This window comes from Thunnus thynnus, chromosome 22, assembly GCF_963924715.1.
Source record: "Thunnus thynnus chromosome 22, fThuThy2.1, whole genome shotgun sequence".
Classification (NCBI taxonomy): Eukaryota; Metazoa; Chordata; class Actinopteri; order Scombriformes; family Scombridae; genus Thunnus; species Thunnus thynnus.
The window spans coordinates 12,609,184-12,630,197 of record NC_089538.1 but is presented as its reverse complement, the minus strand read 5'-3'; the positions used below and the strand labels follow the sequence as shown (position 1 = coordinate 12,630,197).

General features: G+C 38.5%; 3 protein-coding genes across 3 annotated transcripts in view; all 3 read right to left on the bottom strand.

Moving 5' to 3' along the window:
- Window positions 1-21: 21 nt before the first annotated feature.
- On the bottom strand, window positions 22-3,257 carry LOC137174399 (general transcription factor II-I repeat domain-containing protein 2A-like). Its single transcript, XM_067579643.1, has one exon. It carries the CDS (start codon window positions 2,065-2,067, stop codon window positions 1,378-1,380), a length of 690 nt encoding a protein of 229 aa, XP_067435744.1. The 5' UTR covers window positions 2,068-3,257; the 3' UTR covers window positions 22-1,377.
- Window positions 3,258-5,690: 2,433 nt separating this feature from the next.
- Window positions 5,691-21,014, bottom strand: part of LOC137174395 (mucin-22-like) — a 30,131-nt gene continuing 14,807 nt past the window's right edge. The window contains exons 4-9 of the mRNA XM_067579638.1: window positions 8,408-8,472; window positions 8,116-8,300; window positions 7,357-7,625; window positions 6,775-6,836; window positions 6,532-6,680; window positions 5,691-6,437 (exon numbers count right to left, since the gene is read on the bottom strand). Of these exons, the coding sequence (XP_067435739.1) occupies window positions 6,349-6,437; window positions 6,532-6,680; window positions 6,775-6,836; window positions 7,357-7,625; window positions 8,116-8,300; window positions 8,408-8,472 (819 nt within the window). The 3' untranslated portion in view covers window positions 5,691-6,348. The remainder of the gene's footprint in view (window positions 6,438-6,531; window positions 6,681-6,774; window positions 6,837-7,356; window positions 7,626-8,115; window positions 8,301-8,407; window positions 8,473-21,014) is intronic.
- Window positions 9,586-18,193, bottom strand: LOC137175109 (sericin 1-like). The gene is made up of 3 exons (XM_067580805.1): window positions 13,287-18,193; window positions 12,227-13,189; window positions 9,586-9,755 (listed from the first exon to the last, which is right to left on the bottom strand). The coding sequence occupies exons 1-3, from the start codon at window positions 13,327-13,329 to the stop codon at window positions 9,586-9,588; spliced, it is 1,176 nt and encodes a 391-aa protein (XP_067436906.1). The 5' UTR covers window positions 13,330-18,193.

The following is a 21,014-nucleotide window of genomic DNA, read 5'->3' as shown; positions in this document are numbered from 1 at the left end:
TTTTTGTTTATTTTAGGGCATTTTGCATTTGTCACCTTTGAGTATGGCTATACAAAGAAGTCGTTGAAAGTGTGACAGGATCCTGGCAGCCATGTGAGAAGTGTAGTTCAGAGTTCATAAAACTTGTGGAGAAGAAGAAGACAGGGGACATTCTTTCCAACATAAGTAAATTTATATTGTTAGCTTTTGCCATGAGGTTTATACCATCTAGTGTCAACTTTTAAACCGTTAAATACATTATAATGACATCATGAATTACTTACCAACTGTAGGTCACATAGCAACTTCATTTGGCAGGCGGGCTTCTATGTTAAAGTTTGACCACAAGTCTACACAAGTCTTTTATCTTCTATTTGTTGTTCAGAGCCAGAAGACATCAGTCGCTCAAGGATTCCTTGAAAACGTTGTTCGGTACCAGGAGAGCCCTGCAGCCTTGATCCATCCTTCAAAAAAGACTCTTCAGGAGCTCTTCTCCAGTGTTGGCCCGTTTCTGTCGTCCTTGCCTCCATATTGCACCAATGTGAGCATGACAGCCTATGACTTTTCCATCTCCTTTTTGAGCGGGGCTGTGGGTAGATTTTTGGTATGTTGTGAAAAGATCTAGAAATACATAGGTGTTTATAACCTTTGGTATGGATGCTTTTGTTTTGTGAAATTCTTAACATTTGAAACCTCAAGCCCTTCTACAACAATCAATCCTTTTTTTGGGGGTCGAACCACAATGTTTAAGAGCAACTGTTTATAATCTTTGGTGTAGATCAGGGGTGGGCAAACTTTTTGGCTCAAGGGCCACATTGACTTTTAAAATTTGACAGACGGGCCAGGCCAGCACCAGATGCATACATATCAAACATAAACATAAAAAAGGCATTACAGTGTTAATACTTACATTCACTTTTAGTGGTAACAGTGTTGCTGATCACCTTTTTTTGCCAGTGCATCACAGTCTGGTGTTAGTTTTGTTGTGGCAATTCTCAGAACAGATCTGAGGTGTCCATCAGTCAGCTGAGATCTGTGGGGTGCTTTGTTGGTGTCCATCACACTAAAAGTCTGTTCACACATATATGTACAGCCAAACATTACCAGCATCCTCTGTGCCACTTTCTGGATGTTCGGAAATTTGGCTGAGCTCAATGAAGCATAAAACTCATCCAGTTTAACAGAGCTGCACTTCTCCTTTAAGACAGTGTCACATTGAAGATCAATCAGTTCCAACTGCAACTCCTGTGGCACCGTTTCAGGATCTTGTGTGAAGGGACATGACACCAGCTGAAGTGACTTTTGAAATTTTTCCAAAATCAGAGAACCGACGGCAGAATTCTCCATGCAGATCGTCCAGTGATTTCCTGTATTTTTTCACATGTTGAGGGGCCTCTTTCAGTGAGTGGGGAAATGAGCAAATGACTTGTTTGAAATTTGCTTTGAGAATAAAGCTAGCTTGGTTTTGAAGGCTCTGACGTTTATGTACATTTCATGCACAAACTGGTCTTTCCCTTGTAGCTTCACGTTCAGCTCATTCATGCGTGTCAGTATGTCCACAGCAAAAGCTAAATCACAAAGCCAATCTGTGTCACTCAGCTCAGGAAAATCGCTAGCTTTCTCAAGTAGCTCCAAAAATGAGACAATGTCTTGTTTTAGCTCCCACACTCGTTGACATACTTTCCCTAAACTTAACCAGAGGACATTGGAGTGGTAAAGCAAGTCCTGGTGATCAGCGTCAGTTTCTTCAAGAAACGTAATAAACTGACGATGTTGAAGTCCCCTCGCTCGAATAAAGTTCACGAGTTTTACAACTGGCTTCACAACGTGGTCAAGCTGCAAAACGGATTTACATAGTGTTTCCTGGTGGATTATGCAGTGTAAGAAAATTACCTCCTGCTCAGGGTTGTCTTCTTTCACCCTGTCCTGGATTCTTTTGAGCAACCCGACGTTTTTTCCAGTCAGATTTGGCGATCCATCTATGGTAACGTTGGTGAGCATATTCCATGGTAGCTTGTGCCTTTCGATGACCCCCAACACGCTGTTGTACAAGTCCTCTCCCCGAGTTGTCCCCTTCAGGGATTCCATCGCCAAAAACTCCTCCGTTATCTCAAAATTGTCAGTAATCCCTCTGATAAAAATTAAAAGCTAAGCGGTGTCCTTTGTGTCATTACTTTCGTCCAGTGCCAAAGAATATAATGTAAATGACTCCACTTTTTTGTTTAGCTTGCTGGCTAAGTCTTCCTCAATTAGCTCAACATGGCGAGTCACTGTCCGACGTGATAGGCTTAATTTTTCAAATTTGTTCTTGCTCTCAGGACACAAGACACCTGCTGTCTCTACCATGCACTTTTTGAGAAACTCTCCTTCGGAGAAAGGCTTACTGGTCCTTGCTAATTTGAATGCCAGCAAATAACTTGCCTTCGTGCTTGATACTTGGATGGCAGTTTGTCGGATAAAGGTGTTTTGCTGAGCCTGCAAACTAGTTGCCAATCTCTGAGCCGTAGCCGTCAGTTCTTGCGTTGACTGGTTATTAGCATAATTAGCATGCTTGGTGGAAAAGTGACGGCTGATGTTGTATTCTTTGAAAACCACGGTGGTTTCTTGGCAAATGAGATATACAGCCTTGGACCGGACTTCAGTGAAAAATTATTTAGTTGTCCATTCATTATTAAACACTCGACACTCACTGTCGACTTTTCTTTTCTTTGGCCCACTCATTGCTGCAGATGGGTTCAGAGCAGTGGCTGAGTATTAACAGAGAGACGGGCTCGCAAAGTCAATGTATCACCGTGCCTAATGCGCCACCTGGTGGCACGCCAGGCATGACAGGACATAGTCAAATGAATGCAGTCATAATTATATGATTTGATTTTGGCAATTCTGTACCAACCTTCGACGGGCCAGACTAAAAAGACAAACGGGCCGGATGTGGCCTGCAGGCCGTAGTTTGCCCACCCCTGGTGTAGATGTTTGTTGAAATAATGAATATTTGAAATCTCAAGCTGTTGTCTAATGATTAATCAAGTTAAATAGCCTGAAAAGGGAAAATAAGTCATTTTTGGTGTCAAAGTTAATTCAGTTTATGCAACCATGTTGGGAGAATCGTGAATAAATTTTTTTTAGCTGTCATGAACCACAAAGGTTGTGAACAACTGCTCTAACAGTGAACTGACATTTGCACCGTGGCTTTGTTTTGATTTTGAATAATTGAGTTAACACTGATGCTGCAAATAAAAGTTGCATGTTTAATGTAAATGCAAAATAAATGTTTGACTGAGTTGGCTTCAAATTGGTTGGTCGGTTCTTGTTTCTCCCTACTGCTCCAACCCTTCATTCTCACCCTTGTCTCCCTTTTTCCCCTAAGAGGGTTTTAGGAGCAACAATTCAGATTGAGGAGATCTCAAAAAGATACACAATGGAGATCTTACTACTTTCTCAAGAGTTAAAGAAAAGACAATCCTGAGCAAAATATTTTTCCTCTGGGTTACCAGCCAGCAGGTGAAGGACTCCTATGCCAAGTGGAGGTGCGAGACTTCGGCAGAGGCAGGCACAGAACCCAGTCAGGCCTGCCAACACCAGGCCCAAAGACACCAGTGGCAGCAGGAACTGGCACCTCCACAGGTCTATACATACATGCACACAGACACAGGAAGCAGGAACGAATCAGGAGGCATCATAGTTACAGACCTTCGTCTGAATGACAGAAGACAGCGTCCTGATTGGGGGCAATGTATTATTTAAAATGACATATTGGTCATAATAAATGCACTACCTTGAGAAGAGGCTGAATGTTTTGTAGCTTTACGGGACTGGTATCTTTCAAAAAGGATTAAATTGGTTGTGATTTAACTTACAGGTGCGCAGCATGTCCTCTCCACTGTTGTGGTTTCCTGGTTCTTTATACTTAGGAGTGAACTGCTGAGGTAGAGTGAAGCTTCGACACTCCAGCTCCATCTTGCCATTTTTATTTAGTCTTTATTTAATCAGGCCATCTCATGGAGATTAAGATCTGTTTTCAAAGAGAGACCTGAGAACAAGAAACATTAATAAGACAAGAACACAATCAGCAGACAGAAATAAACGAGGAATTAACAAAAAACAGTCACAAGAATCATAAAAAACATCAGATAATGACGCTTAAAAATTTCCAAAAGTTATGTTTGAGGGCAGTTTGCAGTTCATTCCATTTAAAAGGTGCATAGTACCTGAAACCAGTTCTGCCAACAGTAGTGCAAACATGAGGGATATCTATGGTTAAGTAGTTACTGAATCGTGTGCTGTCGTTACTATATTTAAATGAGACAAAGGATGTGAGATAGTTTGGCAGCTTCAAATGTTCAATTTTCAAAGTTTCATGTATTAATGGATGAATAACATGACATGTTTTTTTTCTTCTTGACTGTAAGGAAGTCCATCCAGCCGTGTGATACAAAGAACAATGATGATTTGTCCTTTGTGATAAAGCATAATGCACTATGATACACAGGATTTAACTGCTGAAGTGTTGATGGGGCAGCATGACAATACAGAATATCTCCATAGTCAAGGACAGACATGAAGGTCGACTGCACAATAGTTTAACAGATGAAAGAGGACAGACAGCCTTTGATTCTATACAAGAGGCCTAATTTGATTTTTAATTTTTGAGTCAAATGTTGAATATGAATCTTGAATGATAGTCTGCCGTCAAGCCAAATTCCTGCATATTTGTATGACTCAGCAAGAGTAATATGTATAATATATTTCCTTAACGCACCAGTGTAGAAGCATGTATTACTACAAGTCACATTACCATTAATAAACATTTTTTCAAACATTTCTTAGATTCTTCTTTGTATTTTCTAACTTTTGTGGAGAAACTGGTTGCTTAATATTAATAAAAAAGTACATTATTTAAAAATATTTTGTGTGGCTAAGAAGCTACTTCCAAAACAACTCAAAACCCACCTGTATTCAGGAATGACATTTTTATCAGTATCCAACAAAAGATTATTCCCATGATCATTTTTGTTAATATTAAAATTGATTTTTTTACTTTCACTATATAATAATAGTCCCATACGTAGGAAACATAGTCACACCAAGTGGCAGTTTTTGTGACATTTTTGCTGACAGCTGAGATGCTACATATCACTAGAGCCAAAACACATCACTATATTCCTTAAATAGTATTAATCACTCCATTAATGTTATATCTTGGAAACGTATGTTTTTAAATTGATTATATGAATTGATTTATGGAGATACTGATATTTTTATGTTCTGGGTGACTTGTCACCTCCACCAAACTATTTCCAGTGAGAAACATGTGAAAACACAATTCAGTTTACCCAATACCTTCATAACAGCTGTACATTTTGTCAAACAATCTTCAGGCTTTTTCAAAGATAACTGATAGACTTGTAGAATCGGTGCCAAGGCTGAGGAACACCATTCTTCAAAAAGATATTCCCTCATTTGGTGTTTTGATGATGGTGGTGGAGAGCACTGTCTAACATGTCAGTCCAAAATCTACCATAGGTGTTCGATTGGGTTTAGATCTGGTGACTGCGACAGCCATGGCATATGATTCACATCATTTTCATATTCATCAAAACATTCAGTGACCCCAATAAACTTTCTCCACCGAGACAACAAAACATCACACAAGACAAATTCAATTCTTTAAAGGTTTTGTATTCTGATCATTGTAAAGTTTCTCACACAAATACAACCTAAAAGGGAGCTCCCAGTGTACAGCTATGCATGGTTGCATAAATACACTTTGTATAAATAAGAAAATTGACAGCAAATTGTTTTGACATATACATTACGTATACCATGAACTTTGATACTAGTCTATGCATTAGGTTAAGATTGCAGTATGCAGCCTGCTATGAGTAGCATGTGTTCCTTCATTTAATTTAAGACACGTTACTTTAAAACATGCTGTCTGTGCAGTATATGCTTTATTATGCTATTAAAACGTAGGTTTTACTTGATAAAATAGCAAATTAATATACAATATATAATAATAAAATAATATTTGGTTATACAAATGACAAAATAATCTATCTTGCTGTTAAAGAAGACTAACTTCACAATCCTGAGTCCACAAAAAGCAAATATACACATGTATAATAATATAAATAAATATAAATAAGTGACTGGATAATCATACAGAACATCATTCAGACTATATACATTTCATGTTGGAGGGGAGGTCATCCCAACTTTGTCTGGGATAATGTCTGGAACTTCTTTCCAAGCCATATGACAATTGCAATCCTCAGAAGTCTAATGGAACATTAGATGTAATGGGAACAATGTCCTTTTTCATACCAGTGGTTTTCTAATGAGATTTCACATGGCATGTCAGCAGAGACATTATTGCTGACTTGACAGTAGCCATGACAGCAGTACCAGGCAAGATGCAGTGATGAGACTGGTCTTGTGGCTTACTCCACTTGAAACTTCTGTAAATGTTGAGATAGGAGAGGAGACATTGTTTTAACAAAAAGTTCTGTAATATTTTATATTTCTGATAAAGTAGCTCTCAGTAGAGCTTACCTGCGCCATCCACAGAAATAGATGTGGTGTCAATGTTGAAGGCTGTGACGTTTGAAGCTGCATTGACCAAAACATTTGCAATCTGAGTGTTATTAGGAACAGATGTCGATGCAAACCCAAGGTCTATGTTGTTGATGATTGATCCATTACTGCAAAAGGAATTACAGAAATATATTGTTTTAGTCATATGAATTAATGGCCAATACTCTTTAAGATTCTATCAACAGAATAATATCAAATTACCTGAATGAAATCACTGTCAAGGAGCGGAATGAAGAGAATGTATTTTGGTAGAAAGGTTCAAGCTGCAGAAACACAAAAAACAAACTATAAGTACATATTTGCCACATTTTAATGGTTTGTGTTTCTTCACTTTTTCCACACTTTTTTCACTACCTTTTTTCACTACATTAGTAATCTATGTCCTTTTTACTGTATAGGGCTGATTCATATATTTTATCTTTGAAAACTCACCACCACAAATGAAATGCCATCTCATGAAAAAACAGGGTTTCCTCCCATTGTGAGACAAAAAACAATCTAGCGTCCCATTAAGAGGTATCTGCACTTACACTTAAATTTTAAATTAGAAATGTGTTTGTATTAGACTGAGCTATTTTGAAACATGTATATAATGAAAATTAAGTTGCAAGAGTTTTTCTGTAGTTTACCGTATATCCAAATTCCACAACACAATTATAATTTTTTAAATTTTAGATTTTAGGTGAAAATCATAAATAATGGTGTTTGGAAATGAAAGGTAAAGATTGCATACTGCAAAACACAGTTAGATATCTTGTAAAATGTAGAGAGAGAGATACTTACTTCTGATTTTATCATTGAGGCTCGACTTTGAAATGCTGCAGATGATGGATTCGACAAGTCACTTGTAAATGTCTCTCCAGCAGATCTGAAAGTCATCCTCCTTGTTGTGATTGCCTCAGCAGTTGTAGTAGTTGATGTGGTGGTTGTAGGAGTCGTTACGGTTGTAGTTGTAATTGAGGTCATTTTAGTTGTAGCCTTGGTAGTTGTTGCAGCAGCAGCAGTAGTAATAGTGGTATTTAAAGTAGGGGGTGCAGTTGTTGAATTTCTTTCTGAAAAAAATAAATATGAAACAATATGAAGAAATATGGTAAAAACAAATTATGGTAACCAGAGGACCTTGTTTTGACCAAACGTCACAATATCTGTTATCTTGTGGACATGTGTCATAGATAACTTCATGGTAATTATGAGTATGTATGTTCTTTTTCGACTGCCATTTTTAAAAAAAATTGGTTCAGGAAAGGAATCAATATTAACTTTGATAGCAACATCAGAAATTATATTAGAAGTGAAAATGGTCCTGTAAATCCCCATCCATAACTGTTTTAGGACATCAAATTTGAGACTGTTATTTTCAGATTAAATTCGGGAATATACCGGAAATCATCTTTGGAGAATTCACAGAATAATCACTTTGTAACGTTAATTTAAACACACACACAGTGTGACAGATATGTTGATAAATGACAAATATCAACAGGTATATTTCCTTGCCCAAATGCCTAGTGGAGTGAAATATACTGTTAACTGTTTACTTACGAATTATTTGGATGGAGTTGGCTTCAACAGTGAGGTTGAAGGTATTGTTGGGGTTAGACACTGATTCTACTAAGGTTTGTGCAACATCAGTAGCCTCTGGTATTTCTGCAGCTGAAGCAGTTTGATTGAACTCAATTCCCACTTCTGCTTCAGTGTTTTCCATTCGTGTTCTGGCTACAGCTGGTCTGCATCAAAAAAGCATATCTTTTAATCAAATAACATTAACATATATAACTTAGGCATATGTGTAATTATTCCATTATTTTCTGTCATAATTATAATTATATCTTACCTAAACTCTATGACAAAACTGCGGATGAAAATCACACCATATTTTTTACTGTAGATGACATCATACTGTGGGAAGGAAGCAGATAGAAAAACGTAAACACATTAAAAGTACAGTGTTCTCCAAATTATATTAAAAAACCCTGAAATTCATATAATATACTGAAGACTAATGAGTAATGTGACCATTTAAAAACTGTACTCACTACTGCTACAACTTTTGCGGCAAGAGTTTGAAATTGTGCACTGCTGGAATTAGTGAGTTCCTCTACAAATGGTTCTACCAAGGTTGCCGCGAGAACTACAACTGGTGAGGGAGCTGCAGTAGTAGTAGTGGAAGTAGTAGTAGTGGTCGTTGTAGTTGATCTTTCAGTTGTAATTGATCCTCCAGTCGTGGTTGGACTTCCAGTTGTTGTAGACCCACCAGCTGTTGTTGTTGATCCCTCAGTTGTAGTTGAACTTCCAGTTGTGGTAGATCCACCAGCTGTTGTTGTTGATCCCCCAGTTGTAGTTGAACTTCCAGTTGTGGTAGATTCACCAGCTGTTGTTGTTGATCGCTCAGTTGTAGTTGAACTTCCAGTTGTTGTAGACCCTGTAGTTGTAGTTGTTGATCCCTCAGTTGTAGTTGAACTTCCAGTTGTGGTAGACCCACCAGCTGTTGTTGTGGATCTCTCAGTTGTAGTTGAACTTCCAGTTGTGGTAGACCCACCAGCTGTTGTTGATCCCTCAGTTGTAGTTGAACTTCCAGTTGTGGTAGACCCTGCAGTTGTAGTTGTCGATCCCTCAGTTGTAGTTAAACTTCCAGTTGTGGTAGACCCACCAGCTGTTGTTGTTGATCTCTCAGTTGTAGTTGAACTTCCAGTTGTGGTAGACCCACCAGCTGTTGTTGTGGATCTCTCAGTTGTAGTTGAACTTCCAGTTGTGGTAGACCCTGCAGTTGTAGTTGTTGATCCCTCAGTTGTAGTTGAACTTCCAGTTGTGGTAGACTCACCAGCTGTTGTTCTTGATCCCTCAGTTGTTGTTGAACTTCCAGTTGTGGTAGACCCATCAGCTGTTGTTGTCGATCCCTCAGTTGTGGTTGAACTTCCAGTTGTGGTAGATCCTGCAGTTGTAGTTGTTGATCCCTCGGTTGTAGTTGAACTTCCAGTTGTGGTAGATTCACCAGCTGTTGTTGTTGATCCCTCAGTTGTAGGTGAACTTCCAGTTGTGGTAGACCCACCAGCTGGTGTTGTTGATCCCTCGGTTGTAGTTGAACTTCCAGTTGTGGTAAACCCTGCAGCTGTAGTTGTTGATCCCTCGGTTGTACTTGAACTTCCAGTTGTGGTAGACCCTGCAGTTGTAGTTGTTGATGTCTCAGTTGTAGTTGAACTTTCAGTTGTGGTAGACTCACCAGCTGTTGTTGTTGATTCCTCAGTTGTAGTTGATCTTTCAGTTGTGGTAGACCCACCAGCTGTTGTTGTTGATCCCCCAGCTGTAGTTGATGCATCAGTCGTAGATGATCCTCCAGTTGTAGTTGAACTTTCAGTTGTGGTAGACCCACCACTTGTTGTTGTCGATCTCTCAGTTGTAGTTGAACTTGCAGTTGTGGTAAACCCTGCAGTTGTAGTTGTTGATCCCTCAGTTGTAGTTGAACTTCCAGTTGTGGTAGACTCACCAGCTGTTGTTGTTGAACCCCCAGCTGTAGTTGATGCATCAGTTGTAGATGATCCCCCAGTTGTAGTTGAACTTTCAGTTGTGGTCGACCCAGCATTTCTTGTTGTCAATCCCTCTATTGTAGTTGAACTTCCCGTTGTGGTAGACTCACCAGCTGTTGTTGATCCCTCAGTTGTAGTTGAACTTCCAGTTGTGGTAAACCCTGCGCCTGTAGTTGTCGATCCCTCGGTTGTAGTTGAAGTTTCTGTTGTGGTAGACCCACCAGCCGTTGTTGTCGATCCCTCAGTTGTAGTTGAACTTCCAGTTGTGGTAGACTCACCAGCTGTTGTTGTTGATCCCCCAGCTGTGGTTGATGCATCAGTCGTAGATGATCCTCCAGTTGTAGTTGAACTTTCAGTTGTGGTAGACCCACCAGCTGTTGTTGTCAATCCCTCTATTGTAGTTGAACTTCCCGTTGTGGTAGACTCATCAGCTGTTGTTGATCCCTCAGTTGTAGTTGAACTTCCAGTTGTGATAGACCCACTAGCTGTTGTTGTCGATCTCTCAGTTGTAGTTGAACTTCCAGTTGTGGTAGACTCACCAGCTGTTGTTGTTGATTCCTCAGTTGTAGTTGAACTTCCAGTTGTGGTAGACTCACCAGCTGTTGTTGTTGATCCCTCAGTTGTAGTTGAACTTCCAGTTGTGGTAGACCATGCAGTTGTAGTTGAACCCCCAGCTGTAGTTGATGCATCAGTCGTAGATGATCCTCCAGTTGTAGTTGAACTTCCAGTTGTGGTAGACTCACCAGCTGTTGTTGTTGATTCCTCAGTTGTAGTTGAACTTCCAGTTGTGGTAGACTCACCAGCTGTTGTTGTTGATTCCTCAGTTGTAGTTGAACTTCCAGTTGTGGTAGACTCACCAGCTGTTGTTGTTGATCCCTCAGTTGTAGTTGAACTTCCAGTTGTGGTAGACCATGCAGTTGTAGTTGAACCCCCAGCTGTAGTTGATGCATCAGTCGTAGATGATCCTCCAGTTGTAGTTGAACTTTCAGTTGTGGTAGACCCACCAGCTGTTGTTGTCAATCCCTCTATTGTAGTTGAACTTCCCGTTGTGGTAGACTCATCAGCTGTTGTCGATCTCTCAGTTGTAGTTGAACTTCCAGTTGTGGTAAACCCTGCAGTTGTAGTTGTTGATCCCTCAGTTGTAGTTGAACTTCCAGTTGTGGTAGACTCACCAGCTGTTGTTGTTGATTCCTCAGTTGTAGTTGAACTTCCAGTTGTGGTAGACTCACCAGCTGTTGTTGTTAATTCCTCAGTTGTAGTTGAACTTCCAGTTGTGGTAGACTCACCAGCTGTTGTTGTTGATCCCCCAGCTGTAGTTGATGCATCAGTCGTAGATGATCCTCCAGTTGTAGTTGAACTTTCAGTTGTGGTAGACCCACCACTTGTTGTTGTCGATCTCTCAGTTGTAGTTGAACTTGCAGTTGTGGTAAACCCTGCAGTTGTAGTTGTTGATCCCTCAGTTGTAGTTGAACTTCCAGTTGTGGTAGACTCACCAGCTGTTGTTGTTGATTCCTCAGTTGTAGTTGAACTTCCAGTTGTGGTAGACTCACCAGCTGTTGTTGTTAATTCCTCAGTTGTAGTTGAACTTCCAGTTGTGGTAGACTCACCAGCTGTTGTTGTTGATCCCCCAGCTGTAGTTGATGCATCAGTCGTAGATGATCCTCCAGTTGTAGTTGAACTTTCAGTTGTGGTAGACCCACCACTTGTTGTTGTCGATCTCTCAGTTGTAGTTGAACTTGCAGTTGTGGTAAACCCTGCAGTTGTAGTTGTTGATCCCTCAGTTGTAGTTGAACTTCCAGTTGTGGTAGACTCACCAGCTGTTGTTGTTGATTCCTCAGTTGTAGTTGAACTTCCAGTTGTGGTAGACTCACCAGCTGTTGTTGTTGATCCCTCAGTTGTAGTTGAACTTCCAGTTGTGGTAGACCATGCAGTTGTAGTTGAACCCCCAGCTGTAGTTGATGCATCAGTTGTAGATGATCCCCCAGTTGTAGTTGAACTTTCAGTTGTGGTCGACCCAGCATTTGTTGTTGTCAATCCCTCTATTGTAGTTGAACTTCCCGTTGTGGTAGACCCACCAGCTGTTGTTGATCCCTCAGTTGTAGTTGAACTTCCAGTTGTGGTAGACTCACCAGCTGTTGTTGTTGATCCCCCAGCTGTGGTTGATGCATCAGTCGTAGATGATCCTCCAGTTGTAGTTGAACTTTCAGTTGTGGTAGACCCACCAGCTGTTGTCAATCCCTCTATTGTAGTTGAACTTCCCGTTGTGGTAGACTCATCAGCTGTTGTTGATCCCTCAGTTGTAGTTGAACTTCCAGTTGTGATAGACCCCCTAGCTGTTGTTGTCGATCTCTCAGTTGTAGTTGAACTTGCAGTTGTGGTAAACCCTGCAGTTGTAGTTGTTGATCCCTCAGTTGTAGTTGAACTTCCAGTTGTGGTAGACTCACCAGCTGTTGTTGTTGATTCCTCAGTTGTAGTTGAACTTCCAGTTGTGGTAGACTCACCAGCTGTTGTTGTTGATCCCTCAGTTGTAGTTGAACTTCCGGTTGTGGTAGACCATGCAGTTGTAGTTGAACCCCCAGCTGTAGTTGATGCATCAGTTGTAGATGATCCCCCAGTTGTAGTTGAACTTTCAGTTGTGGTCGACCCAGCATTTGTTGTTGTCAATCCCTCTATTGTAGTTGAACTTCCCGTTGTGGTAGACTCACCAGCTGTTGTTGATCCCTCAGTTGTAGTTGAACTTCCAGTTGTGGTAAACCCTGCGGCTGTAGTTGTTGATCCCTCGGTTTTAGTTGAAGTTTCTGTTGTGGTAGACCCACCAGCCGTCGTTGTCGATCCCTCAGTTGTAGTTGAACTTCCAGTTGTGGTAGACCCACCAGCTGTTGTTGTTGATCCCCCAGTTGTAGAAGAACTTCTAGTTGTGGTAGACCATGCAGTTGTAGTTGAACCCCCAGCTCTAGTTGATGCATCAGTCGTAGATGATCCTCCAGTTGTAGATGAACTTCCAGTTGTTGTGACTCCAGTGATTGTTGTTGTTGGTTCAACAGTTGTGGTCGTTTGTGCTGCAGCTGGTGTCATAGAAAGCTGATTGGCCACTAATGGCAAAGAATAGAATCTGTTGTTACACACAATTTATTTTTTTCAGAGCACAAAGGAAATCTTCATTTTTTATTACAGTAATCACTAACTTACGTGTAAGCATCAGCAAAGTTGATAAGATTGGTCCAACGCCCATTGTGTCTGCTCTGCAACCTGCAAAATTTGACAGCACAGTGACTCACTCACAAAAGCAGTACATAAACACCTAACATTTTGATAAAATGAATGTTTAATCTATAATGATAATTAAAAGTGTCTGGAAGAATTTTTTCTTTCAAAGAATCTTTAAATGAAACTCGAATATTTTGTAAATGCATGCAGCAAAAGTGTTTTTAATGGATGATTCAATCAGTATAGTTCCTCTTGCATATTTCATTCAGAGTTCAGTTTCTGAGGTCAGTTTCTGCTCTTCAAGCACAGAATGTAACAATGATTCTGTTTTAATACCCCATGTTTCTCATTGATTTCCATGTGATCTCACAAAGATTAATCAAATAAACTGGAAGTCCCTCTTTACAGCGTATCTGTCCTGCACTTCAAAATAAATGTATTAAGTTTATTTTAACAGTTAATTCATTAAGAAATTTATTGTGTCAGAACAGCAAAAGTGAGGTGTTTGCTTTAAATTGCTTAAATACGGTCACATAGATAGTGCCATACCTAACTCCCCTGCTAGATTTTGTTTTTTTCACTGAGGAGAGCCGAGAGTAGAATGTTCTTACTACTAATTAATGTTAATTGCTGGAACTCTTCTGTAGCCTTTACCATTTTAGCCTAATTAATAATAAACCTTACACAGTCTGAATATTTTAACTTATTATATTTTTTATTTTGCCATAGCAGTAATGCACAGAGGTAACCACCATAGTTAATGATTACTCCATTCCATTTATGTGTGCCAGTAAGCCATAGTGAGACACCATGCACAATACCAGAGCCCTGAAAGTGGAAAAACTAGAACTGAGATGACAGTTGTTTTAATGTTGGCAATTCAAAAAGTCAGCCATAAAACAGTTCTGTAGCATACAGCTACATCTACAGTTACTGTAAAATCTTTGAATGATTGTAGAGTTTGTGATATTAAACTCGTATATCTAAGACAAGACAGATATTAGTGATATCATACGGAAATTAACCATGGTATTTACTTTGGGCTGAGTCTAGGCAGAAAGAACATTTGCAGAGAACAGTTATATTTTAAGGGATTTTCTTAGATATTCATCTTTTTTCTTTTAGTACAGCCAAAAGGCCTTATGAGGGACACTATGATGTAGCGTGGTTAACGATTAAATTAATACAAATTCATGTAAATCTTTGCTTTTGTTTTAAATCTTTATATTGTTTTGACATTAGAAATTCATTTCTTTCTTTGACAAATTACAGTTTTGTCATAATAATGAAGGATAAGAGGTAAAACATTAAGCAATTACGACCACTGTAGTGTGCATAACATTTTACAGCTTCTATTTCACACAGCTAATAATAATAATGTTAGTTAATTATTGGTTCATAGTTTTATAAATGCAATGCAAATGCAATTTGTGGGTTATTACCCCTAATTTTCATACAGACAAACTCAAAACAAGGACACCCTCTGTCTGTCTGTTTTATTTATCTAACTGCTCAGTCAATCAGGTATTCAATCAAATAAAGGTATTGACATAAGGTGCTCATAGTGGTACACAAATCTCAACTAAAATGCTTTGATATAAATATTCTATTTGCTAAATACACATACGCATGCAAAAGTAATGATTTCATGTCATTTCAAGTGCCACGTTACATTTGAAAGATTTTCTACAGATGTGGAGAAATGACAAAATGTTAAAAATTAAATCACGATTAAGGAAATCACGTAAAATTTTAATGCAGCCAAAGTTCGAGGGATTTCTCTGAATACAGTTTTCACTAAACTTATTTAAAATGGCGATTAAATAAAAGTTAAATTAATATCAGCACTTACACACAGTTACAGCACTTTTTGTAGTTTTAGTTCCTTAACCACACTTATTCTCAATAAACCTGGTTTTGTTTTTCTAAGAGTTAATATTTGATTTCATATTTTTGGATATAAACACTGGAGATGAATGTCATCAAAACTAAATTTCCTCTTACACAATTTTGTTAACCTTGACACTGATGTGACACACTAGGGCAGGATAAAACAAGTAAAAAAGAATAGTATAGTATATACTAAGTATAGTAATACAGAATAGTAGAGCCATTTGGTGTTCATTGAACTATGATGCAGCCTTTAACACCTGCTTCAAGCTTATAAGTAATCTCAGTGTGGAAAATATTTTACATTGCAATTTAGTGAAAGGTTAAAGTTTGTTTTATTTGGCTGAAATATGCATCCGTTTGGTCAAGTATTTTAAAATACAAAGCTAACACATTTATCTTAATGACATAGCTTTATTACAGTTATTTACCTATGCACCTAATGAGGAGACTTCCATTAAACACTCAATCAGTTCAACTGTTAAATGCTACCAACGACAGGAGTGCAACTAGTGGACCTTAACCCCTCACTTTGAAGAGGGGCAAGCAAGAAGAGGTTTCTCCAATAATCAATATGGTATTGCATTGATATTCTTTTATTATAGCTCTAGGATGGATGAAAGCAAAATAAGATAAGGAGCAAAATTAACAGCTGAACGTAATCTTATGAAGCAAGATTTCACAAGAAATTGCCAAAATAATACATAACGTGCAATCAAATATACATTATAGTGAGGCATGATTTACAATTTAATAAAAATATAAACACAAAAATGTACTTACCCCAAGCAACAGTCAAAAAAATGTATAAATATGAATAAATAATATTAGGTCCTTATTTACTACCCTGGTGCTTCTCTGGTCTTCTGTTGCCGCATTTGTTGATGTCTTGTATATATATCGCTGTAAACTAAAGGGAGGTGACGTTACAGGTGGGACATGAATTTTGTTGAAATGTTTTTACACATCAATGAAAAAAAAGAAAAAAAAAAAGTGATTCACTCCCTAGACAATTGTGAGCACTATTGTTGATGCATTCCACTATTGTGAACAAACTGGGTGTGTATTATGTATTCTCTTACATAGATTGAGCCGGTTGATATTGCCAAAATAATATATTTTTGATTAATTACCACTGTATAATATATGTAATGTGATTATACTGGGGAGATGACTACCATCAAAAAGTATGAATTTTGGGAATTTCCACAAATTATTAGTAGAAGTTGTAGTTTCTTGTCACTCTTGCTAACATTGTGGCTTACACAACTAAACTAAAAAGAGTGGCTATTGCATCACTTGCATAAAGGGCGTGATAGTACAGTAATACAAAGGCAAGGAAACGTCATGGTTTTTTGTTTGTTTGTTTGTTGTTCAAACAATTCAAATTTAGCATTGATCCAACCTCTGTTCAGATTAACATTCACAGATAGTGAAATTCCTTTCTGGTAGGTGGGAATACATCAAGACACACACACATCAACAAAACATTGTGAAAGATGTAACTAAGCCAATACCTTAACACGTCTAGAACAACAAGATCGTACTGAAAAGCACACCACGTCATATATTCATGAGTCAGTTGTAAGGCATTCATTACCAGACAGCCAGAAAGGTGACCACAGCACAACTCTGAGTACTACAGGCATTAAAAAATTGTAATACATTATTTATAATATATTATTGTCATTATAGTTTTAATATATCATTGTATATTGTATTGTTATTGTATATTGTTGATGAAAGCTGAAATACATGGAAAGCTTAAAGCTGAAAGAAATTGTTGAAGCAAATTATATACTGCCAAAGCTGGAAGTAGAAATAAAATGCCCTAACCTCTTATCATCCACTCATTTTTTGGTAATCTTCACCTATTTGGCATACCCAAATGGAAAAAGCTTATGACAGATAACTGTAAGGCCAAAATGCATGTATTAGGCTTCATTTGATAAGTAACAACTTCTAGTTTCTGGAAATGTGCTTGTTTATCATGTGGCTATAACACAAATTACATCAGTTCAAATATGGCTCAAAAAAGTTTTTTGTCCTTGTCTATAATGAGTCATATTTGAATAACAATACACTCTTTATACCAGAACTATGCAAATCACCACATACCTTGTCCATCTTGTCAACCACACCTGTATAAAATTCCAGACCTCTAGGCCTAACCTTAGGGGCACAAGTTTTTAGTTTGTGGTGTCACTGGTGTCCCTGAACCTCTCCAAAATTTCTCCAAGTGGCCAAATTGTGCCTATTGCTTTACTACTGTGTGATGCTAAGCTGCTTACAACTGGTTTAAGCAGGTTGCCAGCAACCCAGTGGATGTTAAGAGGTTGAAACTTTGAGAAAAGAAATTCTTTGTATTAATATCAGACAGATGAGTTGCATCTTGTAATAGCTCAAGGTTTGAATTTCTTAACAGTTAAAACAGAAAGATATAGGTGTATGAAATAAATGACTTTTAAAACCTTGAAGTTTTGAATAACAGACCAGCAATACATCATCCAATGCACATTTTTCTGTATATAACACCTGTGGAACAGAATGTGTAGGTCAGAGTTTCTAGCACAAAGCTAAAGCTTAGCCATGCTAGGTTTGCCTGCTTATGAACTGTGCTAATTAAGCCAGGCTAACATTGACTAAGCTAGGCTAAGACAAGACAAGCTAGTGATTAGTTATCCTAAATTCACAGAAAAAAATCAGGGATATAATATCTTATATCCTATATTAATAAAGAACATATATTGAAGAAAAAGCTGAGAATACTCTTGTTTGTATGTTTGTATGAAATGGACAGACTGGGTGACCTCGATAGGTGTATAGTGACATGCCTGGTGGGTGGACTTGTGGAGTCTTATGTATGATGGTGTGACCACACTTACAGGACATGCTCCGAGGCTGGTTGACTTGTCACATGGAGGAGAGAACAATGTCAGACACTACCCGATCATCTGGCCACACCACCTCCACCTCCCGTGTCATCAAATATCTTTGGGTTCTGGACTGTTGGTCAGGACAAAACAACATTTAAGGACGTCATCTCAGGCTTTGGGAAATTTTCCCCTTTTACTGACATTTTAAAAACCGAGTGACTAATCAAGAAAAAAACGACAGCTCTATCGATAATGAAAATAAATATTAGTTGCAGCCCTAGTTTTGTTCCTGCTACAATTTGTTTGAGCAGTGACTGTTTGTAACACTTGGCAACTAGAATATGAAGTGGATAGCATGGCACAAAGGTTATATTCATTTATTGTTCAGATCTGTTTTTTTGTCACATTACTTTTTAAATGTGGCCGATATCAGATTCCAGTGTAAACTGGTCATGATCCTGAACTGACCTGCACGCGCAAAAGCAGCAAGCTGTCATGCGGAAGTAAACACGGAGGCCACTGAAGTCAACGTTTACAATTTCATTTATAGGTTGATGTTGAGTGGAAGCCAGCAAATTTGTGATAATGAGGGTAAGGATTAGGAGAAAGAGAGACAAATTTTTCCTCATGGCTTTTTGTGCTGCAATGGCTGCTACCTCTGTACAGAGTAGGGATGTCAGTGATTAACCTTTAATCGTTTAACTGCAGGGAATATTTTGAGCTGTTACGCATGTCAGTCTATAGTATTGGAATTGGCCAAGAAAATTGCAATTGGTACAAAATAACATTTCGCTGCATATGAAAGTGAAACTACAGTGTATGAATGTGAAAAATTCTTTGGGCACACCGGTGACTGACTGAGTTCTGACACTCAGCCAAAGATTGTTTGTGAAGTAGCTCCACTCTGAAACACCACTGTACAATCAGAGTGGACTGAGTGTTCCTGCAGTTCCAAAAAGGTGTTCAGTATTTGGAAGTAGCTTGTGAAAAATAAGGTATGTCAGATTTAGTATCTACAGATGTTATTTCAATGTTTCAGATACATATTTATTCAATATTTAGGTAAATATAAGTATCAGACTGGACTCAATATCAGCAAATGTGACCACCTCCGAATGTGGTCTGAGGGATCGGATCTCAGTGCGTCCTCAATGCGTCTTGAGTGCGTTCAGACTTATACTTAAAGCTGTCCAATTGTGATCGGATCACCTGAGACGCATGTTAATGCCAGGTGTAAACAGGGCTTCAGACCTGAGCTGTCTCAGGTGGGAGTGCAGAAGCTGGGTGCCCTGATGTAAATTTTTCTCTGGAACCTGAAGACTGATCAATGCTAGCCATAGTGGCCTCAGGGCTGTCCTTTCCCAGGAAACAGAGGATGCTTAACGATGATCTCTTACAAAAGGAGAAATTGGTCAGTTTTTGGCAAACAGCCTGGTGCAGCTAAACAGGTCTTACCAGCCAGCAGGTGAAGGACTCCTATGCCAAGTGTAGGTGCGAGACTTCAGCAGAGGCAGGCACAGAACCCAGTCAGGCCTGCCACAGGTCTATACATACATACACACATAGACACAGGGAGCAGGAACAAGTCAGGGGGCATCACAGTAACTGACCTTCTTGTGCATGACAAAAGACGGCACCCTGATTGGGGGCAATGTATTATTTAAAATGACATATTGGTCATAATTAATGCACTATGTTTAGAAGAGGCTGAATTTTTTGCAGCTTTATGGGACTGGCATCATTCAAAAAGGATTAAATTGGTTGTGATTGAACTTACAGGTGCACAGCATGTCTTCTCCACTGTTGTGGTTTCCTGGTTCTTTATACTTAGGAATGAACTACTGAGGTAGAGTGAAGCTTCGACACTCCAGCAACATCTTAGCATCTGTTTGTTTTTTTTAGTATTTATTTAATCAGGCACTCTAATTGAGATTAAGATCTCTTTTACAAGAGAGACCTGAGAACAAGAAACATGCAGAAGACAAGAACACAATCAGCAGACAGAAATAACACGACTACAAAATAAACAAGGAATTAATAAAAAACAGTCACAAGAATCATAAAAAACATCAGATAATGATGCTTTAAAATTTCCAAGAGGTATGAAAGACTCAAGTTTGAGGGCAGTTTGCAGTTCATGCCATTTAAAAGGTGCATAGAACCTGAAACCAGTTCTGCCAACATTAGTGCAAACATGAGGGATATCTATGGTTCAGTAGTTACTGGATCGTGTGTTGTAGTTACTAGATTTAAATGAGTGAAGAGATGTGAGATAGTTTGGAAGTTTCAAATGCTCAAACTTCAAAGCTTCATGTATTTATAGATGAATAAAAATAGATGCTTTTTTTCTTTCTGACTGTAAGGAAGTCCATCCAGCCATGTGATCAGAGAACAATGATTATTTGTCCTTTGTGATAAGCGTGATGCACTATGACACACAGGGTTTAACTGCTGAAGTGTTGATGGGGCAGCATGACAACACAAAATATCTCCATAGTCAAGGACAGACATGAAGGTCGACTGCACAATAGTTAACAGTTGGAGGAAGACAGACAACCTTTAACTCTATACAAGAGGCCTAGTTTGATTTTTAATTTTTGAGACAAATGTTGAATATGAATCTTGCTGTCAAATGCCTAAGTATTTGTATGACTCAGCAAGAGTAATATGTATAATATATTTCACATGTTTTACTACAAGTCACACAAACATTAGTACAATTTTAATACTTATATTTTTTATCTCGGTTGTGAAATAAGAAAACTTAATACCATTAAAAAACTGAATACAGTTTGGTATAATATAACATTACCCTCAAATGTCATTATATTAAGTGTATCGTTTAAGCCTCATCTGCTAACCAAATTGATGAACTGATGATGAATTGAATTTTGAGACAGATCAGGATCTGGGTGGCTTGTCACCTCCACCAAACTATTTCCAG

Bases quoted from the DNA above. Each gene is read 5' to 3' on its own strand.
- LOC137174399 (XM_067579643.1), bottom strand. From the start codon at position 2,067: ATGGAATCCCTGAAGGGGACAACTCGGGGAGAGGACTTGTACAACAGC.
- LOC137175109 (XM_067580805.1), bottom strand. From the start codon at position 13,329: ATGGGCGTTGGACCAATCTTATCAACTTTGCTGATGCTTACAC. The intron at 13,190-13,286 runs GTAAGTTAGTGA...CTTTGCCATTAG, and splicing joins AACTTTGCTGATGCTTACAC to TGGCCAATCAGCTTTCTATG. The intron at 9,756-12,226 runs GTGAGTCTACCA...ACTACAACTGAG, and splicing joins GGGATCAACAACAACAGCTG to ACATCAACAACTACAACTGC.